At 43.9% G+C, this 21214-nt stretch overlaps 1 protein-coding gene across 4 annotated transcripts in view; it reads left to right on the top strand.

The window, feature by feature from the left end:
* The window catches only part of LOC139583753 (rho GTPase-activating protein 12-like), an 83713-nt gene that overhangs the window by 43384 nt on the left and 19115 nt on the right, over positions 1 to 21214 (top strand). For all 4 annotated transcript variants that reach the window (XM_071415191.1, XM_071415189.1, XM_071415190.1 and 1 more), the window contains exons 3-5: positions 17484 to 17756; positions 20050 to 20193; positions 20490 to 20570. In XM_071415191.1, the coding sequence (XP_071271292.1) occupies positions 17484 to 17756; positions 20050 to 20193; positions 20490 to 20570 (498 nt within the window). The remainder of the gene's footprint in view (positions 1 to 17483; positions 17757 to 20049; positions 20194 to 20489; positions 20571 to 21214) is intronic.

Below are 21214 nucleotides of genomic sequence, written 5' to 3'. Positions count from 1 at the left end.
CGCATCTCTAGCTGTAGCCACCGAAAAACAATATGGGGGGGGGGAAGTCAGTCAGTCACCCATTCATCCAATGACATCCAACAGAAAGTTGGTTTTGTAGCATAAACTGAGAATTTGGTATTTTTGACTAATATTATGATTGTCTGTTAGTTTCATCTCGGTACCATGTGAAGGAAGTCATGATATGAGTGCATGTTTACTTCTAAGCTCTTGGATCGCTGTTTGGCTCGGGTCGATGCCAACTATTCTGTTGTAGCATTGTCATGTGCTTGTGTAGGTTTCATACTTGATAAGGCTTCCACCAGAGGTTTGAACATTCAAACAGAGAAGATGAGAGGCATCAGTCCACCACGCTCGTTCTTGGTCTTGAAGAGATACGCTGGTACTTTTTATCTACTTTCCCAGATGAACTTGTGGATAACATTTATTATGTCTCTGTCCAGTATGAAGGACGTTAGAGGTAGTTTCGCAAGCCAATGCTAACTAGCGTTAGTGCATTGAATGGAAGTGAATGGCATACTAGTAGATACCCATCGACTGCCAGTCGTTGAGCTAACGCTAGTTAGCAGTGGCTCGCATAACATCCTTCATACTGGACAAAAAATGGTATCCACGGGTTCATCTGACTCTGGGAAAGTAGATAAAGGGCCTCATTGCCAAAATACCAAGTATCCCTTTAACGCTGATGGATTATAGGAGCTAAGAGTTTCAGCATAGGGAATCATCACACTGTTGACTGTAGTCAAATATCTGAATGACCATAAGATGAATGCACTAAATGTAAGTCGCTCAGGATCTGCTAAATCACAAGTGTAAAAATGTATGGACAAGGAGGTATATAGACACCTTCACAAGTAGACACACATAAATAGAGATGTGTATGTGGTGTGTTTGTGTGTGTGTTTGGAGGATGTGCGGACATGCCTGGATTCTTCCATCCGTTCTGAGCCAAAGGGGTTCTGGGAAATCTTTTTGATGTATGTACAGAGCAGACTGAGGTCACAGGACCGATTTTAGGATTAAACCGATCGGTAGCACATTGTTACAATAAAGACTTTTTGAACTGTGCTAGAAAATGGAAAGGATTGCTTGTGTGTTAGGGGGCTGTGGTTAGCTTCTAGATTAGGCTATGGTTATGGGATATTCGGAAGGGCAATTCCACGGTAACAGAATTATGCTTTGACTCAGTTATTTCACTTAAAAATGTACAAGTTTAACAAACCATACAACTCTATCACAAGGACTACTTTTACCAATTTCCACTGAATAATTAACAAAAACGAATTTAGTGGAAGAACTGTGCAGATGCAAACGTTGGCAACTATGGTCAAATCTCCCTCAGGTTTTTATGTGTCCAAGTTTTCCAAAAACTCTGTTAAATATCTGCTGTGAATTAAGATTCAAAGATTTCTGCAGAAAGAATGGAGTGTCAGCTATAACATGACACCTTGAGTTTGAAAAAAAGTAAGTGAAGTGGATGAAATTACTGTAATGGACTTACATCATGGGTCCCTGATCACAACGCAGCCCAGCAAAGCACAGTAGAGTGCAGTACAATACAGCAGAGTAGGATAGAGTTCAGTACAGTAAAGTAGTGTATAGGACAGTACAATATACTCCACTCTACTTTTCTTTACTATACTGTATTGTGCTGGACTGTACTATATTTTACTGTACTCAACTCACTATACTGCACTGTACTGTCCAAACTTGTAAAACAGGTTTATGATATACACCTTTCAAGCCAAGGCGTTTTTCCGCCAACTTCCTCATCCCTCCAACTTTTTGCCGTCTTTATATATGAAAGGTTTTGCCGGCGACAAAGCCTCTACTTTTTATTTCCGCCAACCGAGTCATGATTGCGATAAAGTTCTGCCTACAGCTTAGTATGAAATGTAGCCGTAATGCATTGGCACGCACTACGCTCTTCAGCTCTTGATGGTTGCTAGGCAGCGCCCGTTACTACTATCCTCCTGGCACTTCTACACTTTGCAAGGAATGTCACTTCACCCATCTCTTCGCGTAGCCCACCACATGCACTGTTTTCTAAAGCACAACTGGATGGATAAATAAAGAATTACTGTGGGAATAAATATCACTGAATTATGAAAATATTGGAATAAAGTAGTACGCAATTGAATGCACAAGTTGTTGCTTACTGAAACTCCCAAAGTTATCCAATTATTATAATACATTTGAAGCAATAGCCTACAAGTGTGTGGTCAACTACACTGAACTAAAATATAAATGCAACATGCAATAATGTTGTCCCACTCCTCTTCAATGGCTGTGCGAAGCTGATGGATATAAGCGGGGACTGAAACACACTGTCGTACATGTTGATCCAGAGCATCCCAAACATGTTCAATGGATGACATGTCTGGTGAATATGCAGGCTATGGAAGAACTGGGACATTTTCAGCTTCCAGGAATTGTCTACAGATCTTTGCGACATGGGGCCGTGCATTATCATGCTGAAACATGAGGTTATGGCGGTGGATGAATGGCACGACAATGGGCCTCAGGATCTCGTCACGGTATCTCTGTGCATTCAAATTGCCATCGATAAAATCCATTGTGTTCTTTGTCAGTAGTTTATGCCCGCCCATACCATAACCCCACAATCACCATGGGGCACTCTGTTCACAACATTGACATCAGCAAACCGCTCGCCCACACGACGCCATACACGCTGTCTGCCATCTGCCCGGTACAGTTGAAACCGGAATTCATTCTTGAAGAGCACACTTCTCCAGCGTGCCAGTGGCTATCTAAGGTGAGCGTTTTCCAACTGCAGTCAGGTCAAGACCCTGGTGAGGACGACGACACGCAGTTGAGCTTCCCTGAGACCGTTTCTGACAGTTTGTGCAGAACGTCTTCGGTTGTGTAAACCCACAGTTTCATCAGCTGTCTGGGTGGCTGGTCTGACGATCCCGCAGGTGAAGAAGCTGGATGTGGAGGTCCTGGGCTGGCGTGGTTACACGTGGTCTGCGGTTGTGAGACCATTTGGACGTACTGCCAAATTCTCTAAAATTAACATTAAATTATCTGGCAACAGCTCTGGTGGACATTTGTGCAGTCAGCATTCCAATTACACGCTCACTCAAAACTTGAGACATCTGTGGATTTGTGTTGTGTGACAAAACTGCATATTTTAGAGTGGCCTTTTATTTTCCCCAGCACAAGGTGCACCTGTGTAATGATCATGCTGTTTAATCAGCTTCTTGATATGCCACACCTGTGAGGTGGATGGATTATCTTGGCAAAGGAGAAATGCTCACTAACAGGGATAGAAACAAATTTGTGAACAAGGTGTTAGAGAAATAAGCTTTTTGTGCATATGGAACATTTCTGGGATATTTTATTTCAGCTCATGAAACGTGGGACCAACACATTACATGTTGCGTTTAAAATATTAAGCATGCAATACAGTCTAGATACAGTGTAGTCCAATTATTTTTGCTTGACCGCGTAAAGGCAGCCTTAAAAGCCAACAGAGGTTGTGAAATATGAACACGAGACTCACATGCTTCTGAAAATATAGATTGCTATTTTTTTTCTGTCGGTGTCATGATGAAGATACTCTCAACGTAAGATCCTAGGCCGGCTCCCTAACAAAGCGGTGTGAGGGTAGGAAAGAGTTTAAATGTGGATCTAAAAAGCATGGGCTTGTCTTGGGCTGTTTCAAAATATCAAACATTTTGAATGACAGTTGCCGTGAAAAAATATTATTTGTGTTTTATATTTCATTATATTCTATAGGCTATTATAAACTGGGTGGTTCGAACCGTGAATGCTGATTTGGCTGAAAGCCGTGGTATTTACAGTACCAGTCAAAAGTTTGGGCACACAGGGTTTTTCTTTATTTTTTATTATTTTCTACATTGTAGAATAATAGTGAAGACATCAAAACTATGAAATAACACATTTGGAATCATGTAGCAACCAAAAAAGTGTTAAACAAATCAAAATATATTTGAGATTCTTCAAAGAAGCCACCCTTTGCCTTGATAACAGCTTTGAAAACAGTGGTTGGTCAACAATAGGGATTCGTCAATTGCGTTTAAAAAAAAATCAGAACAATGTTTTCATTGTCTCTGTCTGTATTTTTTGGGGGGGAGGAAGCTGGCCAGCTAACTGTTGTTGGCAGTTTGGAACTCGCTTTTGTTATTGGTCTATTAATCAATTTACTGGCTGCGAAACTCCCGCCCATGCAAACCTCCTGATGAGAAGATTGTGTGTAAATTGTATCATGAACTAACACCGATCAAAAATGTTCACACTTTTCATCAGCAGTTGTACAATATGAAGGAAAACTGAATTTTTACTGCACTGGGCCTTTAAGCTAACTTCAAAGACAGGAAGTGTTTTTCTAGAGTACATCACCATGTTCTATCCCGCTGGGCACAGGCGGCAATTCATTGTTGAAATGACGTGGAAACCACATTGATTCAACTAGTGTGTGCCCAGTGGGATGTTCCATTATTACCACTGAGAAATATTATCAGAGACATTAAAGGGGCTTTGGTGGTGTGTTCTCGGAGAAGAGTTGGAAGTTGGGGCTCTGCCTCACTCTTCTCTCTCAAACCCCTTCGGAGTGTCGTTACTCTCTGTGGGTCTTCATAAACATGCTAGATTACCATAGAAGACTGTGTGTGTGTATGCTGTGGCTGTCCATAAACAGGCTAGATCAGTGAGGATGTTCATAACAGAGTTAAACCAGGGCCAGATGCCACCAGCAGATATCTATCATAATAATATTATACAGGCAGGCTGGAACTGTGCCTTCATATAGGCTAGGTCCCAAATGTCAGAAAATGTCCTATATAGTGCACTATTTTAGACTAGTTGAGTATCTGGAGCATCAGCCTTTGTTGGTTTGATTACAGGCTCAAAATGGCCAGAAACAAACAACTGTTTTCTGAAACTCGTCAGTCTATTCTTGTTCTGAGAAATGATGGCTATTCCATGCGAGAAATTGCCAAGAAACTGAAGATCTCGTACAACGCTGTGTACTACTCCCTTCACAGAACAGCACAAACTGGATCTAACCAGAATAGAAAGATGAGTGGGAGGCCCCGGTGCACAACTGAACAAGAGGACAAGAACATTAGAGTGTCTAGTTTGAGAAACAGAAAGGTCTTTGTTTCTGGCCATTTTGAGCCTGTAATCGAACCCACAAATGCTGATGCTCCAGATACTCAACTAGTCCAAAGAAACACAGTTTTATTGCTTCTTTAATCAGGACAACAGTTTTCAGCTGTGCTAACATAATCGCAAAAGGGTTTTCTATTGATCAATTAGCCTTTTTAAAATGATAAACTTGGATTAGCTAACACAACATGTCGTTGGAACACAGAAGTGATGGTTGCTGATAATGGGCCTCTGTACACCTACGTAGATATTCCATTAAAAATCAGCCGTTTCCAGCTACAATAGTCATTTAAAACATTAACAATGTCTACACTGTATTTCTGATCAATTTGATGTTATTTTAAAATGGACACAAAGGTGCTTTTCTTTCAAAAACAAGGACATTTTTAAGTGACCCCAAACTTCTGAGACGGTAGTGTATATACAGTACACACCTGCAGTGCAGACTACAGAACACATGGAGAACACATGCACAAAGCATGAACAGCTACTAAGGCTGCGCCCCAAATGGCACCTTATTTCCTATAGCGCATTACTTTTGACCCGAGCCATATGGGCCCTCCAGCTACAATAGACATTTACAACATTAACAATGTCTACACTGTATTTCTGATGAATTAGTTGTTATAATGTTATTTTAATGGACAAAAAACAGCTTTTCTTTCAAAAACAAGGACATTTCTATGTGACCCCAAACTTGGGAAAGGTAGTGTATATGCATTGTATAACCTCAATTTATGAAGATTTGAATTGAGTTCATCTACTGATTTAATGCAAAATGTCGCAAAAACTTACTAGTTAAATTACTTGTAGTGGGACTGTTGGTCACCATGCTGACCCCTGACCCCTGGTTGATCATTGGGGGACCTGGGCCGGTAATCATGAAGTGTCTGAGAGTAGGAGTGATGATCTGTGACCAGATCCTTCCTCTCCATATAATCTTATTCATAATGATCTAAAAGGCAAAACTGATGCTAGATCAGCACTCCTACTCTGAGACCCTTTGTCAATACAGGCCCTGATATCTTTACATAAACCTGATCCGCCATGTCACCAAATAACCACCACGCCCTTCGACGGAAGCCCCAGATTGGCCTGGCTGAAACAGTGTAATTAGCCTGAACCAATCACAGCAAGGGCATTAAGAGCGGATTACCCATTAGCTAGCAGCTTAGCTGTCAGCTGTCAGCCTGCCCTGACTGGGAGGAATGTTGGTAATTCCAGCTGAAGGCTTTCCTCCTCATGTTGTTAGAGAAAAAATATGCGCGACCGGGAGACATATCCAGGCTTAAAGAATTTAGTGGCACTAGCTATATCCGGACTGGGTGGATACGATTACTGTGTTCTGTTGGCACATATAGGCGGCATCCCAAATGGTATCATATTCCCTACATAGTGCACAACTTTTTACCAGATAGTGCACTACTTTTTACCAGAGCCCTATGGGCCATGGTCAAACGTAGTGCACTATATATGGAATAGGGTGCCATTCAGGACGTCGACTTAATAAAGGCTATCATGAGCCGTCCAGATCTCTCAGTTCTGAATGTGTCCATGTGTTGTGTGGCCTACAGATGTAAATTCCTCAGTGTTAGCTTCTCCAATCTGGTTCTGTGTGTGGTGTGCAGACTGAACCGCAGACCTAGGCCTGACGGTTGTGTGGTTTAATGGTCTGTACTTTCCACATGGGAACTTGAGGTGGGGAGAGAGAGAGAGCTTTGGCTATATGCTGAATCCATTAAAGAAATTGGATTATTTGTCCCTGTACCATCAGTTCTCAATGTTCTCTCCTCTTGTAAGAAAAAAGAAGAAGCCAATGTCACGAGCTGGAATTGCAAAAGCAAAACTAATTGATCTTGTCATGGTTTTGGCAGGTCATCTGACTCCTTGAGCCAGTAGCCATTTATTAGCCCCTGTCCTTTCTGTCCCTTTTAAGGAATTCAACCTTAATCCATCACATATTCCTGATAGTTCAGTACGTGTGTGAGTAACTGATACTGGCATGTGTATCTCTGTACTCTCTGTACCTGTCCGTCTGTCTGATGGGCATTATGAGTTATGGTCAGACGATGCAGGGTAGATCACTGAGGCTAGTGCCTGGGTCGTGTTCATTAGACACAAAAGAAAAGGAAGCTTGTCCATTTAGGAAATTCTCATTTTAGTTTTGCTACGTTGTGCCCAAATAACTGTGCCCTAAAAAACTGCCCAAAGTGCAGTGGATGGATGGGACCTATGGGTCCTGGTATCGTGACAAGCACTATAGGCTTGTCACGATACCAACATTTGACAAACGATATGTTACCAGGCCAAGTATCGCAATATCGCGATGGGGGGAAAAAATCTGTGGCCTAGGATCCTGTTCACCCCATCTCCCTGATGCTTGTTCACGTTTTCTATACATCCTCCAAAAACCTGTCACTGAAATTCACACTTTTCTACGCAATACAACACATTTAATTCAACTTCACGCTGTGTATAATGTAGTACTGGATAGAATGGTTGATTTGCTCATATTTGCAAAGGCCTATCTGTGATTTGGCTGGAGGAATATACATAAGAGGAGGCTGCTGAAGGGAGGACGGCTCATAATAATGTCTAGAACGGTGCATATGGAATGGAATCGGACACATAAAAAACGTTTGTTTGATACCATTCTACGCATTCCGCAACAGCCATTACCACGAGCCCGTCCTCCCAACTGTAGGTGCCACCTAATTATCTGCATGTCATTGTGTCAGTGAGGGGAAAACACTGCGTGAAACCTTCTTTACTCTTCGGGTTAACACTGACACTCACACTCTCCCTTCCTCACACACTCTCTCTGTTCCCCTCACTCTCATATACACACACACCACTCTCTCTACCACAAACACACATACACACACTGCTCCCAATTTTTAAAAACATTAGGCACCGAACAGATTTTAAGGAGTATTTTATATAGTTTAGGCGTACATTAGGCCCATATGAATCCTACCTTTTTTTAAAGCACATCTCATGAGTAGCAGACCTTTTTCCTTTCTTCCTGTGCCAATCAAATTATCTTAAACCTACTGTTACCAGGTTGTTAGCTAGCTAGGTAACATGACTGAACAACGTTGTTTGTTATCAAACCAATAATTAGCTACCGGGATCAGTTTCGAACGGCCCGCGACACGGTTTGTACAATTTATATCAAATGCACGCAAATCCCGATAGAAAGAAAATAAGGCATCTCTGGTAATATGGGTCATACTTTTTTAAGCTCGAGACAAGCCATTTTTTCTTTGCTGCAAATCTGCAAGCATGCCTGTCACCAAGCGATGCTCCATTTTCCCTCTGACACTCAGAGGCGGCATGACAGTGAACTTGCAAAGTCTACTCAGACTGGTCTGTACTCTTGGTTATAACAGACGATGAAATGATGCAATGCATTAACATTTCTCCAATGTAACAAATGTACAAATCTAACAGAAGTCTCATCAGGGTCTGGAGCTGCATCCCCGCTCGCCACCACGGCTAAATTATATATATATTTTTTAAATGACGGAGGTAGTATCATATCAAAGGGTACTTACTACTTGTTCTAAAATGTTGGTGTAATAAGTTTCATGATGTTCTGGTACCGTGATATTACCGTGGTACCGGTATACCGTGCAACACTAGTGCACTATATAGGGAATAGGGTGCCATCGCTGAAGGACCCATCTGTCTGGAAGGCAGACTCTCTGGCCTGCAGCGAGTTGGGTACCATACAACACACAATACGCATGAGGACTTTTTGGGGAGCAACAATTGATTCCCATTCAAAATACTATTTTACCTAAACGCAACTGTGTTCTAACCATAAACCTAAGCCTAAAATAGCATTTTTCCTTATTAGGACTGGCCAAATGTCCTCACTTGTCCAAATTCTCCTTGGTTTACTATTCTTGTGACGACTTCAGATCCTCACAGGTATAGTAGAACAAAAAAACACACACATTCCTCTAGACTCCAAACATGCCTCTCTTTGTTTTGTCATTTTGAGAGAGAAAGATTTTAATTTCTCTCTCTGCTCATCCATCCAGTGTTTGCTTTCACGGTTCACACTCCGATTCTAAAATCCAAACCAAATATAAACTAATCCATTTAGTGAGCTATTTCTGTGTATAAAGTAGCATGGATGTGTTGTCCCAGATATTAATGGAATGCAGTTTGATCTTCTTTCTCTAGTTAAGCCTGTGCACTACTGGAGCACACACACACACCACAAGGCTCTCGTTAGCAGCCTAGTAACAGGGACTGGTTTGGTTTTTGGAAGGCACCACTGTTCCCAATGCACACAAGCACATATGAGCCCAGACAGAATGGGGGAATTTCGCTCCAGGCGTTCCTCCATACCTCCCTCGTCCTCTCTCCCTTCCACACCAGACGTTGGTTCTCTCCATCCCTCAAACCATCCTTCATTAATGTTTCACTACGTGGCTTTTGAGAAGTGAAGTGAAAAGTCCAATGATCAGACAGAGTGTGGTTTGATCCAATGGTTAAATGGATCATTGTTCCTCATGTCGTGTTGAGAAAGCATTACTCGGGGGTCTCTTAAAGCAACACAACGACATATAGCACCCTATTCCCTATGTAGTGCACTACATTAGACCTGGGCCCATAGGTATATTCACTACGTAGGTTATAGGGTGCCATTTGGGATGTGACCAGTGTGATGAGAGAGCGCTGCTCTTTTTAACGATAGCTCGTCGAATTCAGTTGTTGGAATTATTACCATTATGTTGTCCAGTTCAGACAGCCGAGGCTTACACGCTTTCATTTCAAACCTCAAACAGCCAAGGCTGAAATGAATTGACTGTGCCACATTGTCTGTTTGTGTTCCAGACTGGTCAGTATGGTTATCTTGGCTTCAGTCTCTCTAAAACTAGTCTCTGGCCGACAGACATTGTGTACGGATGCATTGTATGGAGCACCCTATTCCCTATATAGTACACTACTTTTGACTAGGCTCTGGGTATACAGGGAGAAGGGAACCATTTGGGACGGAACCTTCTCTACTAGCAGCAGTTATGAGAGGGGTTGGGGGAGACGTTTGTGTAGTTAGTATTTCTGCAGACAGACAGTCCTCACAGGAAATGTAATCACTATCAGCTCAGGTTTGAAAGGTTAATTGGCTGCTTCTCTGTCAGGACGTGAGACTAGCTAGATTCCATGATCTATGAAATGGAAAGAAATGAATGTCCCAACATGGAAAAACACCGACTCACTTTCATCCTCAGATGGGTTCCTCAGAACTTTCCCTTTTAAAATCCCACCAACCTTGTTACATTAGGTCAAATATTCTCGCTCTCTCGCACTCCTCGCTCTAGCCCGCTCTATCTCTATCGCGCTCTCTCTCTTGCGCTCTCACACTCACTCTCTCTAGCCCGCTGTCTCTGTGTCACTGATTAATTAATACCATTTAACATGGTGCCCTTTTTTAAAAATACTTTCCATGTTTTATACTTCCCAAGCTGGACAAGTTGCATGGTTTATTACAGGGTTCCCCAACTGACAGGCGGCCCACGTGAAATTTTATTTGGCCCCCCTCAGTTTTTTTTTGTTAGGATTTTGCTTTGGTTTGAAATCTGTTCCCAAGTATTCCCACACATAATAGAGATATATGTGAATCCAGACAAATGTAATCAAGGTTTGAATTGATTATGTTTTAGTCAAATATTAAATCTGTTTAGGCTTCTTGCGGTCAATTTGCAGTTTACAAATGATTTGTAATTTTGATCCGGCCTCCTAACCATTGCTGCGTGTCTAGTTGATGATCCATGGTGTATTATATACTGTAGTCAGTTTTCTGTCTCACACCTCCTATAGGTGAGATGACTGAAGTACATACAAAAATGAGAGGGAGGGAGTCGTGGGCTTAAACTGTCGCTATGGGAAAAAGGGGAGGTTGGGGTGTGTGTGTGAGATTCAGAGAGAGGGAGAGCGTGAGCAATAGAGAGAGGTAAAGAGGAGGTGGGTGGGGGTGTGTGTGAGATTCAGAGAGAGGGAGAGCGTGAGCAATTGAGAGGGGTAAAGAGGAGGTGGGTGGGGGTGTTATGTGAAATGTCACAGATGTGATGATGGGGGAAATGAGTGAAGTGGTCTGATTGATACCCAGTGAGGTGGAAATGTAGGTTAATCTGGTCATATTGCACCATACCTCCCTCCAGACCTCTGTACAGTCCTGTGTTTGTGTCCAGTAGCATGGGAAAATGAGCAGAACAGAGGGGCGTTGGCTGAGCATTTGAAGGAGGGAGTGAATGATGGGGGGAAAGATGATGGAGAGGAGGAAGAATGAATGAGCAAGCTGAGAGATGGAGAGGAGTAGAAGAGATTTGGAGAGAGGGAGTGGATGGATGTGCAATCAGCAGAGAGAAGATTGGATCAATGTAAAGGAGGTGTGGAGGGAGACTGGGAGGGAGGGACCCTGTACATCATCCATCGCTACTACTCTACTCATGTGATTTAATACTAGGTGTGTGCGTGTATGCATTCGACGAGTGTGTGTGTGTGTGTGCTTGCTTGCTTGTGTGTGTTTGTGTTGTCATGGCCACCGAGCGAGAAGCAAATCAGCAGCCCTCTCCTCTGTCCCCTCAGTCCCCCCTCTCCCCTCAGTCCCCTCTCTCCCCTCAGTCCCCCCTCTCCACTCTGTCGCCTCCTCTACTTCAGTGACTTTAATTATCCTGCTCGACTCTAATTGAATGACCTAGTGTATCTCATGTAACTTGCGTCACAAAGACATACGGCAACGTACTGATCTATCCCCGTTTTACATTAGCTGTCCCTGTGGGACTGACCACAATACACACTGAAGTTCAATATGAGTGATGCCACACCCCCATTTTGCACCAGTGACATTATATGATCCACTCCATCCCTGAGAAAGAGTGTCTGGGTAATGGAATGGACTCACTTCTTGTTCATCTGTGCGTGTGTGTCTTCCCTCGTGTGGCCAGTCCACGTCTGTCTCTGTGAGTGGACATAAATGGGGGTGACAGGAGCGTTATGTTGAGGTGCGGGTGGATGATGTGCAACAGAGAGGAAAGAATGTGCTGGAGTGGGTTGCCATGTGTTCAGCCAGTGATAGACCCCTCCCCCTTCCCCTCAAGCTGCCTTCCTCATGGTCCTAGCTCTGATTGACAGATAGCCCCCCTCCCCACAACCCACCCAGGGCTCCTCTGTAGCCTGAGGGAGACACCAAGTGGGCACAGTGGAGAACTGCAAGAGGGTCTCTCACTGGTCTCTGTCCTTACTTTAACCTGCACGGCATGTCAGTGAGATTGATGACTTCATTTATTTTACTACTTTATTTTACTACTACTACTATGCAACGTGATTGGAACAGCACATAGTACAGTGTCCCTGCTGTAAAGGTTGGGGAGAGAGATGGAGCGAGACACCTAACTGTAAGTCCCTCTGGATAAGAACTGCTAAATGACTACAGTGGAGATGAGAAAAAGATACATGGATGGAGATGAGCGGGAGGAAGAGTGAAAGGAAATGTAGTCTGACATCATGCTGTACCTCATTGAAAACCACAGTGGTCTTTATTAGGCAGATATTGCCCCTATCTCCATATAGGCTGCCATATTGCAACATAGGGATTGACTCTGTTCAACTTCTACCAAATTCTCAATTAACCTCCGACCTCAGAATGAATTAATCATCCCATATCTCCTCCCAGGTGCCCCTTGCTACAGCTTGCATCCCAAAAGGGCACCCTATCCCCGACATAGTGCACTATAAAGGGAATAGGGTGCCATTTGGAACGGAACTGCCGTCTGCTACAGTTACAGAGCTGCATAATGCATTCTAATCTGCCTTGCTGGGCCAGTACTGTTACTCACCCTGACTGGAGAAGAACTCATTTATCAGGGTCTGGGCTGGCATATGGAGAGACAAGCCAAGATCACTCTGCATAAACAGCAGAACTCTGTCAACTTTGTCCCCCCAGTCATGAGAGTTAGAGGTCCTATAGAGGTCCACACCCTCGGTCCCTCTAGCAGCCAAGGACCCCTTATGCAGATTACCCACTCACTCTGTCTGTCACATCTGTTTTAATTTCGTATTCATCTAGCTTGGAGGAATCAGAGTCTGCGACAAGCTGTTAGAGAAGTGAACTCTGAATATGTACAGACAGAACAGTGAGACCTGGGTTACAGAGTGTAGTGCGTATGACCCAATACATCACTGGGGCCAAGCTTCCTGCCATCCAGGACCCATATACTAGGCGGTGTCAGAGGAAGGCCCAGAAAATTGTTAGACTCCAGTCAGCCAAGTCATACACTGTTCTCTCTGTTACCGCATGGCAAGCAGTCCACCATAGTCACTTTACCCCTACTTACATGTACAAATTACCTTGACTAACCTGTACCCCGGCACATTGACTCGGTACCGGTACCCCCTGTATATAACCTTGTTATTGTTATGTGCATTTATTGTGTAACTTTTTATTTTATTTTTTACTTTAGTGTATTTAGTCAATATTTCTCTATTTCTTGAGCTGCATTGTTGGTTAAGGGCTTGTAAGTAAACATTTCACGGTAAGGTCTACACATGTTGAATTCGGCGCGTGTGACAAATATCATTTGATTTGACTCCCTTCAATGTGGTTCAAAAGAAAATGAGTGGCTTGTCTTCCTCACAGAGGATAGAGATTCTAAATGATATGCGGCGGTGCTCATCAATGATTGTAGTTGCCTTGATCCTATCACTTGGGGCCACAATCTTACTATGCACCAGGGCTGGAACAGTAAGGCTACTTCAGGTTAACTGACTGCACTCTGCAGATGCATCAGGTCTCTCAATCTACCCATTAATTGTCTGAAAAGGTGAATATCTGACCTCTCTCTCTCTCTCTCTCTCTCTCTGACCCACTTCATAGAGGAGCTATGGCAGACTGGCTGACTTGCTGGGCAATAGCAGCTCAATGGATGGTGATCAGGGTCTTTATCTCCCCTCTGCACATGTTGTTTCCCTCACCCTGTTGTGAATGTAGAGAGCAGGATAAATATAGTATCTATAGTCCCTCCAGAACAACTAGTTCATCTGTCAACAGTCTACACTGTGACCTCTCTGGACTCATTGTGACCCAACGTCAGGGCATAGAGAGCCAGTTTAACTGCCCGCACACACACGCTGTCTGTCAGGAAAGGGAACTCTCACCACCACTTCCTTTTGTGGTCGTGTGTGCGCGAGCAGTCATGTGTGTCTGTCTGGCAGAGGGAGAGATCTTATTTCCTCTGGCATTCTGACCCTGCCAGTATCTCAAGTACCCCTCTACCTTTCGGGATGGACTGATAGAGCGAGCGAGTGAGATAGCAAGCGGGATAGACTGATAGACGGACAGGAAGAGAGGGGTAACCAAGGGGGTCAGTGTATTTGGGGGGTTGCAACCGTCAGCCATGGTCCCTTTCAGTACATTTAAAGCCTACAGCCGGACAGAAGAGGAGGATGACGAGGTGTTTCTCCGCACCCCAGGATATAAGGTGACAGACTGAATCCGATATATCTGCAAAGGTCTTTTAGTTTGTCGTAGTTGTGATCTAGTAGGTCATACTTGATATATAGTTTCAGCTTTTACTTCAACATGTGAGATGAAAATGTTTGCATGCTAAACAATATACTACGTAGGCTATTGTCTATTGCTTCTTGAAGTATCTTCTTTCATGTGGCTTAAATTGCTTTAAATTGCCTATTTCACCACTGTGTGGCAAACCTTCCAAGAGCTAAAAACTTGACTGAACGTTAATTAACTCTGACTTCATCCAGTCCATCCCATTTAGCAAACGAGGCCACCTCGATTCTCTTGGCCTTCTCTTGGCCTAGTAGTCAGTCTATTTCTGAGTTTGCTTGCTATAGAGAGAGACCTCTTATTTTCCTTCTCAACAGAAAAGGGAGAGACGGGTAAATAGAATGCAAAACAACTTGTTAGGGGTGTTTGTGTGTTAAGTACCTGTCTGGAGTCCTTCCCTGCGGATGTGGAGCTCTCAAAATGTTGAGGAGAGCAATACTCTCCTTTTAGAAATCACAATGATGTGGTACATGTATGCCTGGTGAGCACTCTCCAAAAATGGTATTGATTTCTTCCATCCATGGACAAAACGCTGTCTGCATGCTCAAGTCTCCTCCTTCCCTCACTAAAACCTTCCTTCTCAGGAAAACACCACTAGTTTGTATTGCCAATCATTTTACATGTGTCACTTAGCAGAGGCGCTCTCATCCAGAGCGACATACAGTTAGCGCAATGATCTTAAGAGGCCGAGGTGAGACAACCACATATCTCAGTCGTAGTAAGTACAATTTCCTTCAATGAAGTCATTATCAGCAAAGTCAGTGCTAGTAGGAGAAGACCGGTAAACGGTCCATGGAGTTTATCTAAGATGCATTTTGACCCCCTAACCTTTCCTTGGGGTACTTCATATCATTCATATTGATTTCTATAGATTCTTATCATTCAGTTCTCATTCTCAGTTCCCCTACTGAGTTTGGCCTTTGACAGCTGAGTTTCAATGTAGAATTAGCCGTGCTATTATTTGTGCTTGGCCCTCTTTGACTGACACCCAGCTGCAGGAAATATAGTAGGTCCCCACACAAAAAGATGTAGCAAAGAACTTTTATTTTTGTATTTTTTTTTACTGTACTTCACTAGAATCATACACAGACGTTTCGGTTAAGAGCCTTCTTCATTGTGTCTTTACTCCCAGCTGCCGACGTCTTCTACCAATGCTACAGTCAGAACACTGAATGGACAAACAACGGGGCATCTCCCGGTGCAAACTTCACTCTGTTCCAGCGCAGCTCTACAGGATATTAAATAATTATTTTGGATTATATTCCTATTATTCCAGGCCCAGCAGGAAGCCCCATCTGTTTCCATTCTAGGGAATGTCTGTCTGGCTGTGCTGTCCGGTGTTTTTACTCAAACTACCTCCCTCCCTAATCTCTGTCGCATTTCCTCTTGCATTCCTCACCTGCACTTTTGGGACGATTCTATTGGTTCCATTGTAAAGTACACACAAAATCAACTATTTGACATACTGACAGTATGTGTTTGACCCATGGGGTCTAATCAGGTGCTTTTCTATCGAGGTCTATCTACGTGATGACTATGGCCACTTTACACAATGTTGGTTTGACCCTTGGCCCACACCAGAGACGGCAGTCTGGCTACCACGACTGTACCTCAACCTCGCTATCTTATTCCGAACCCAAAATATTATTCTGCAGTAATACATTTGATTCTCAGTAGTCATGGAAATCCTGTCTGTGTTGTTGTATGGGCCAGACTGACTGGCATATAAAACTGTTGACAGAGCCAACTTTCAGTTTCCCCCTAACCTTAAATATACTAGCGTTTTGCACATTTCCTCAAAATACAGGTTCAACAGCACTATGGCACCACTATTATGCAACATGCCGTCTTTCGTGTCTTGTCTCGACAATATCATAAACGACAGCTCAGCCAAAAGCCTCTCTTGTGTGTCCAGTGTTTAGTCTGAAGGTAGTATTTAGAGCTTTTGTAGCCTGGAATCCAAATGGAATATCACTCTTTTTAACTATTGTTTCAACATTCCGTTTAAATTCCAGCCTGAGAGGTTTGTTTATTGTCTCCTCTCCATTGTCAGTGAGTACTTTGGTTTCGAGATTGACGGTGGATATCCCTGCAGACGCTTCGCTATTTAAGTGATGAGAGACGCACAGCACTAGAAGGAGGGTTTCCTATCTGCCTACACTTCCTCTTTCAAACACCCCTTAATTCCTTCATAAGGGTATGGACCCTCTGCTCTTCTTGAAATCATTCTCTCGATCTCCTAATGTGGGCATTGTATTTAAGCCAATTATGGCCAATCAATGTCCAGTAATGCTAAATCTTGAATTGTGTTGTAATGCACAGTAGTTCTTATTTATGCGAAGTGTATGGATTTTGCATCAAAGGAAGGAATTTGACTGGCCTAACAATGAATAGCTTTGACTACAGTTGGAAGTATGTAGAATAGAAATTGGATACCATGCAGCATTGTTTTGACACTGGGCTAGGAACAGATGGCTAGAGTATGTTGCAACGTCCATCCGTACCACATGTTTCTGATTTGCCAAAGCTGCCCATGCATCCTCTTTCTACTTCCTGCTTTGCCGTGGAGATTATATCACTGTATCTGTGGTCTGAAACGACCCTCTCCCCTCCTTCTCCGCTCTGTAATGCACCTCCATAGTTCTCCATTAACGGAACCTCTCCAGCCAGTGCGTGCTGGCCATGTTACTCTGTTAGAGAGGAAAGGTTAGTCGCTTGTGAAAAACTCTTATCTCTTCCCCCCTTCCAGACGACGTCTCCGGCGGGGCAGGGCCGGCCTGAGTCCCCTGTCTACACCAACCTCCAGGAGCTGAAGATCTCCCAGTCCAGCCTGCCCCCCCTTCCTTCAAGCTCCCCACTGCATGTCCTCGGGGACTGGGAGACCCACAAGGACCTCACCGGCAGACACTTCTACTATAACAGAGCCAGCGGCGAGCGCACGTGGAAACCGCCCCGCGTACGGGATGCTAGTTGCAGTACCAGTAGTAGTCGGGGAGACCCCCATGGCACGGGAGAGATGGAGGTAGGTAACACACCCCTTGTGTGCCCCATCAAAACAGACCCTCATTCCATTGGCTGTCTTGCTGTAGCATACTGTCGATACAGTCTGAGCTGAAGTTGAGCTGTAAAGAGAGGGAGAAAAGAGTTTTGGTTTGGATCAAACTGAGGAAGTTTAACCCATCATGTTGACCCCTGCCGCTGATCTACAGTCTACCTAATCTATCTGTCCCCCTAACGTATCAACAACTGCTCTGAAAGGTGGCCCTGGGGCCTATTGATTATATTTTAGACATTTAGCAGACATTTTCCCTCAGCAAAGTAGTTATCAGTAGGAAAAGACAAGTGCATTTCTTAGTTTTTTTGGGGGGGGGGTTTACTCCTTGAAGAGGTAGGATTTCAGATGTTTTCGGAAGATGGGCAGGGACTCTGCAGTCCTGACGTTAGGGGGAAGCTTGTTTCGCCATTGGTGTTCCAGGACAGAGAAGAGCTTTGACTGGGCTGAGCGGGAGCTGGTGTAGGGTTTGAGCATAGCCTGATTTAGTGAGGGGCAGTTCCCCTTGCTGCTTCGTAGGCAAGCACCAGGGTCTTGGAAGCGGATGCCAGTGGAGTGTGTGGTGGAGCGGGGTGACATGGGAGAACTTGGAAAGGTTGAACACCAGGCGGCTGCGGCGTTCTGGATAAGTTGCAGGGGTGGACAAGCGGGGGACCCCAGCCAACAGAGTTGCAGTAGTCTAGACGGGATATGACAAGTGCCTGGATTAGGACCTGTGTCGCTTCCTGTGTGAGGTAGGGTCTTACTCTACGGATGTTGTAGAGCATTAACCTGCAGGATCGAGTCACTGCTTTGATGTTGTCAGAGAACAAAAGGGTGTTGTTCAGGCCAAGCTTGTTTGTGCTCTGGGAGGGGGGACACCATGGAGTTGTCTACCGTGATGGAGAGGTCTTTGAGCGAGCAGGCCTTCCCTGTGAGGAAGAGCAGCTCCGTCTTGTTCGAGGTTGTGCTTGAGATGCTGGGCCGTCATCCAAGCTGAGATGTGTGACGCCACCTGGGTTTCTGAAGGGGGAAGGAGTTCAGGTGTTGAGGCTTAAGGGAGCGGTCTCGTGACTGGTCTGGTCGGGCCAGTGGTAGTCCCCGTCCTATTGCAGCTCTCCCTGGGTTTTTGAAACGGGGCGAGTGTGACTCTGTGTTGAATGAAACCAGGTCAGGACTGAAGTAGGTTTCAGGCCGACGAGGCCGTACTATATTTAAGTACCGCTGGAGTACTATATTTAAGTACCAGTTAGAGTGATGCTCTCCAAATATTTATGATTCATCTGATGTAATGCCATAACTGACTGAAGCGCAGATGGGGTGCATCCCAAATGCCACCCTATTCCCAATCTAGTGCTATACATTTGACCAACGTCTATAGGGCTCTGGTTAAAATTAGTGCACTAAATATGGAATAGGGTGCCATTTGGGATACTGTCTGTGTCTACTCGCATGTTACTTTCATATGTTACTACCGTTGGAAACATGAGGGAGAATGTACGGAGAGAAATAGATGATTTCCAACAACTGTAGAAGTTATATTGTGTTAACTGTGAGCAGTGAAACAAGCTGTTGCTATTTTGATGAGGGCTAGGTAGTAAAATAAACTGCGTATCCTCAGTTTAGATTTCATGTAGTGTTAGTGGTACAACACTGCCCCCATGAGGTGGTTGAGTGTATTGTAATCAGGCAGGAACTATTAGAGTGAGTACTCCGTTTGCAACATGCCAAATTAAATGCTGGTAAATAAACACGTATTTCCGTAGTTGATCAAGGTCTCCTTTTCCTGGGGATTTAAGCCTTTATGGTGGTGGGATGCATGAATGCATTGTTGGGTGTCTTCGTTTTTCAAAAAATGTTCTTATTATGGGTACTCTACAGCTGCGTCATTGATCATTCACTAATAAATTAAATCAATTGGTTCCGCACAATATTTTGTCAATCTATTGATCTAAGGCACTGTATCTCAGTGCTAGAGGCATCACTACAGACCCTGGTTCGATTCCAGGCTGTATCACAACCAGCCGTGATTGGGAGTCCCATAGGGCGGCGCACAATTGGCCCAGCGTCATCCGGGTTAGGGTTTGGCCGGGATAGGCCATCATTGTAAATAAGAATTTGTTCTTCACTGACTTGCCTAGTTAAATAAAATAAATATGACTCTGGTAAAAAAAAACTCTGTTCTCCCCGAATCACAGTGGTCTCTTTCTCTCCCTTTCCCAATCACGGCCCTTCTTTTGTTCCGCCGCCTCCTCTCCTCCTCTTCCCTGCTGCCCCCATGCAGCCCCTGTCTTCCGAGGAGAACTGTCACAGCAGCACCTACTCCAGTCAGTCGGACAGTCAGTACGGCTCGCCCCCTAGAGGCTGGTCAGAGGAACTGGACGAACACGGGCACACCCTCTATGTCTGTGAATATACTCATGAGAAGGTACTGGGGCTCTCCTCTCCTCCTTTGGTTTCACTCTCTCTGTTTCTCTGTCGCTTCTCCCAGGGCTCAGGGTATTGTCCCGGGTTCATAGGGGATGGGTCTTAAATCAATAAATAATGCATGTCTATGTTCATGTACCCATGGCAGGACTGGCTTTGGGAATTTTGGTTGAGAGAAGTTGTTTTTGTTCAAGTTTCTTTGCCTTTATTGTTGAACATTTTACCCTGCTGTTATCTGTGACAAGCAGTGTATTTATGAAACTGTGATCAGTGCTGATTTAGTATATGTGTTTGTAGTGGATAAAGCACGTGGACGAGCAGGGAAGGCCGTACTACTACAGCGCTGATGGCTCCAGGTCAGAATGGGAGCTACCCAAAGTAAGTAAACATATCAATATATTGTGTTACGTTGTGCTGTGTTGTTGTGCTGGTTCTGGTTTTACCTCCTATGCAGTGTTTTCCGTACATGGAGTAGGCAGCCAAAAAGAAAAAGTTGCCAGCAAGGGAGTTCCGGGTTGGGAGGGTCCGGGTGGCATGCCCCCCGCAAATTTGTTTTGCAGAATGAGCTCTATTTTGATTCCACCCGAAATACACAGCTAAATTATTGAATACTTTAACGACTTTACCTCCCAGATTGGTCAAATTTGTTGTGGTATTGAGTAGAAAGGCATGACTTTACAATTAAAATGACTGAAAATGTATAAATTCAGTGTGTTGTTGTTTTGGATATCATGTAGGCCTATATGATCAGAACTATTTTCTAAGTAAGAACATCTGTTTTTAACATTAAACCCATATTCTCTTGAGATTAAAGTCATGTTTTCAGTTTTACTGAAATATATTATTTTTGTTCTTCAAATTATGCATTTGATTAGCTCTGCTGCTGTGGACACTTGGGGTAAGAAAACAAACCTGTCAATCAGTCACTGTGGGTGGGACTTTGAGGGAAGGCGGTAGATTAGTAATGTAGTCAGAAAAACTAGTTTAGTCTACTCTTTCAATTTAATTTATTGTGGAAAAAA

The sequence above is a fragment of the Salvelinus alpinus genome, chromosome 8 (genome assembly GCF_045679555.1).
Source record: "Salvelinus alpinus chromosome 8, SLU_Salpinus.1, whole genome shotgun sequence".
Taxonomy (NCBI): Eukaryota; Metazoa; Chordata; class Actinopteri; order Salmoniformes; family Salmonidae; genus Salvelinus; species Salvelinus alpinus.
This window is presented reverse-complemented; position numbering and strand designations above follow the sequence as displayed.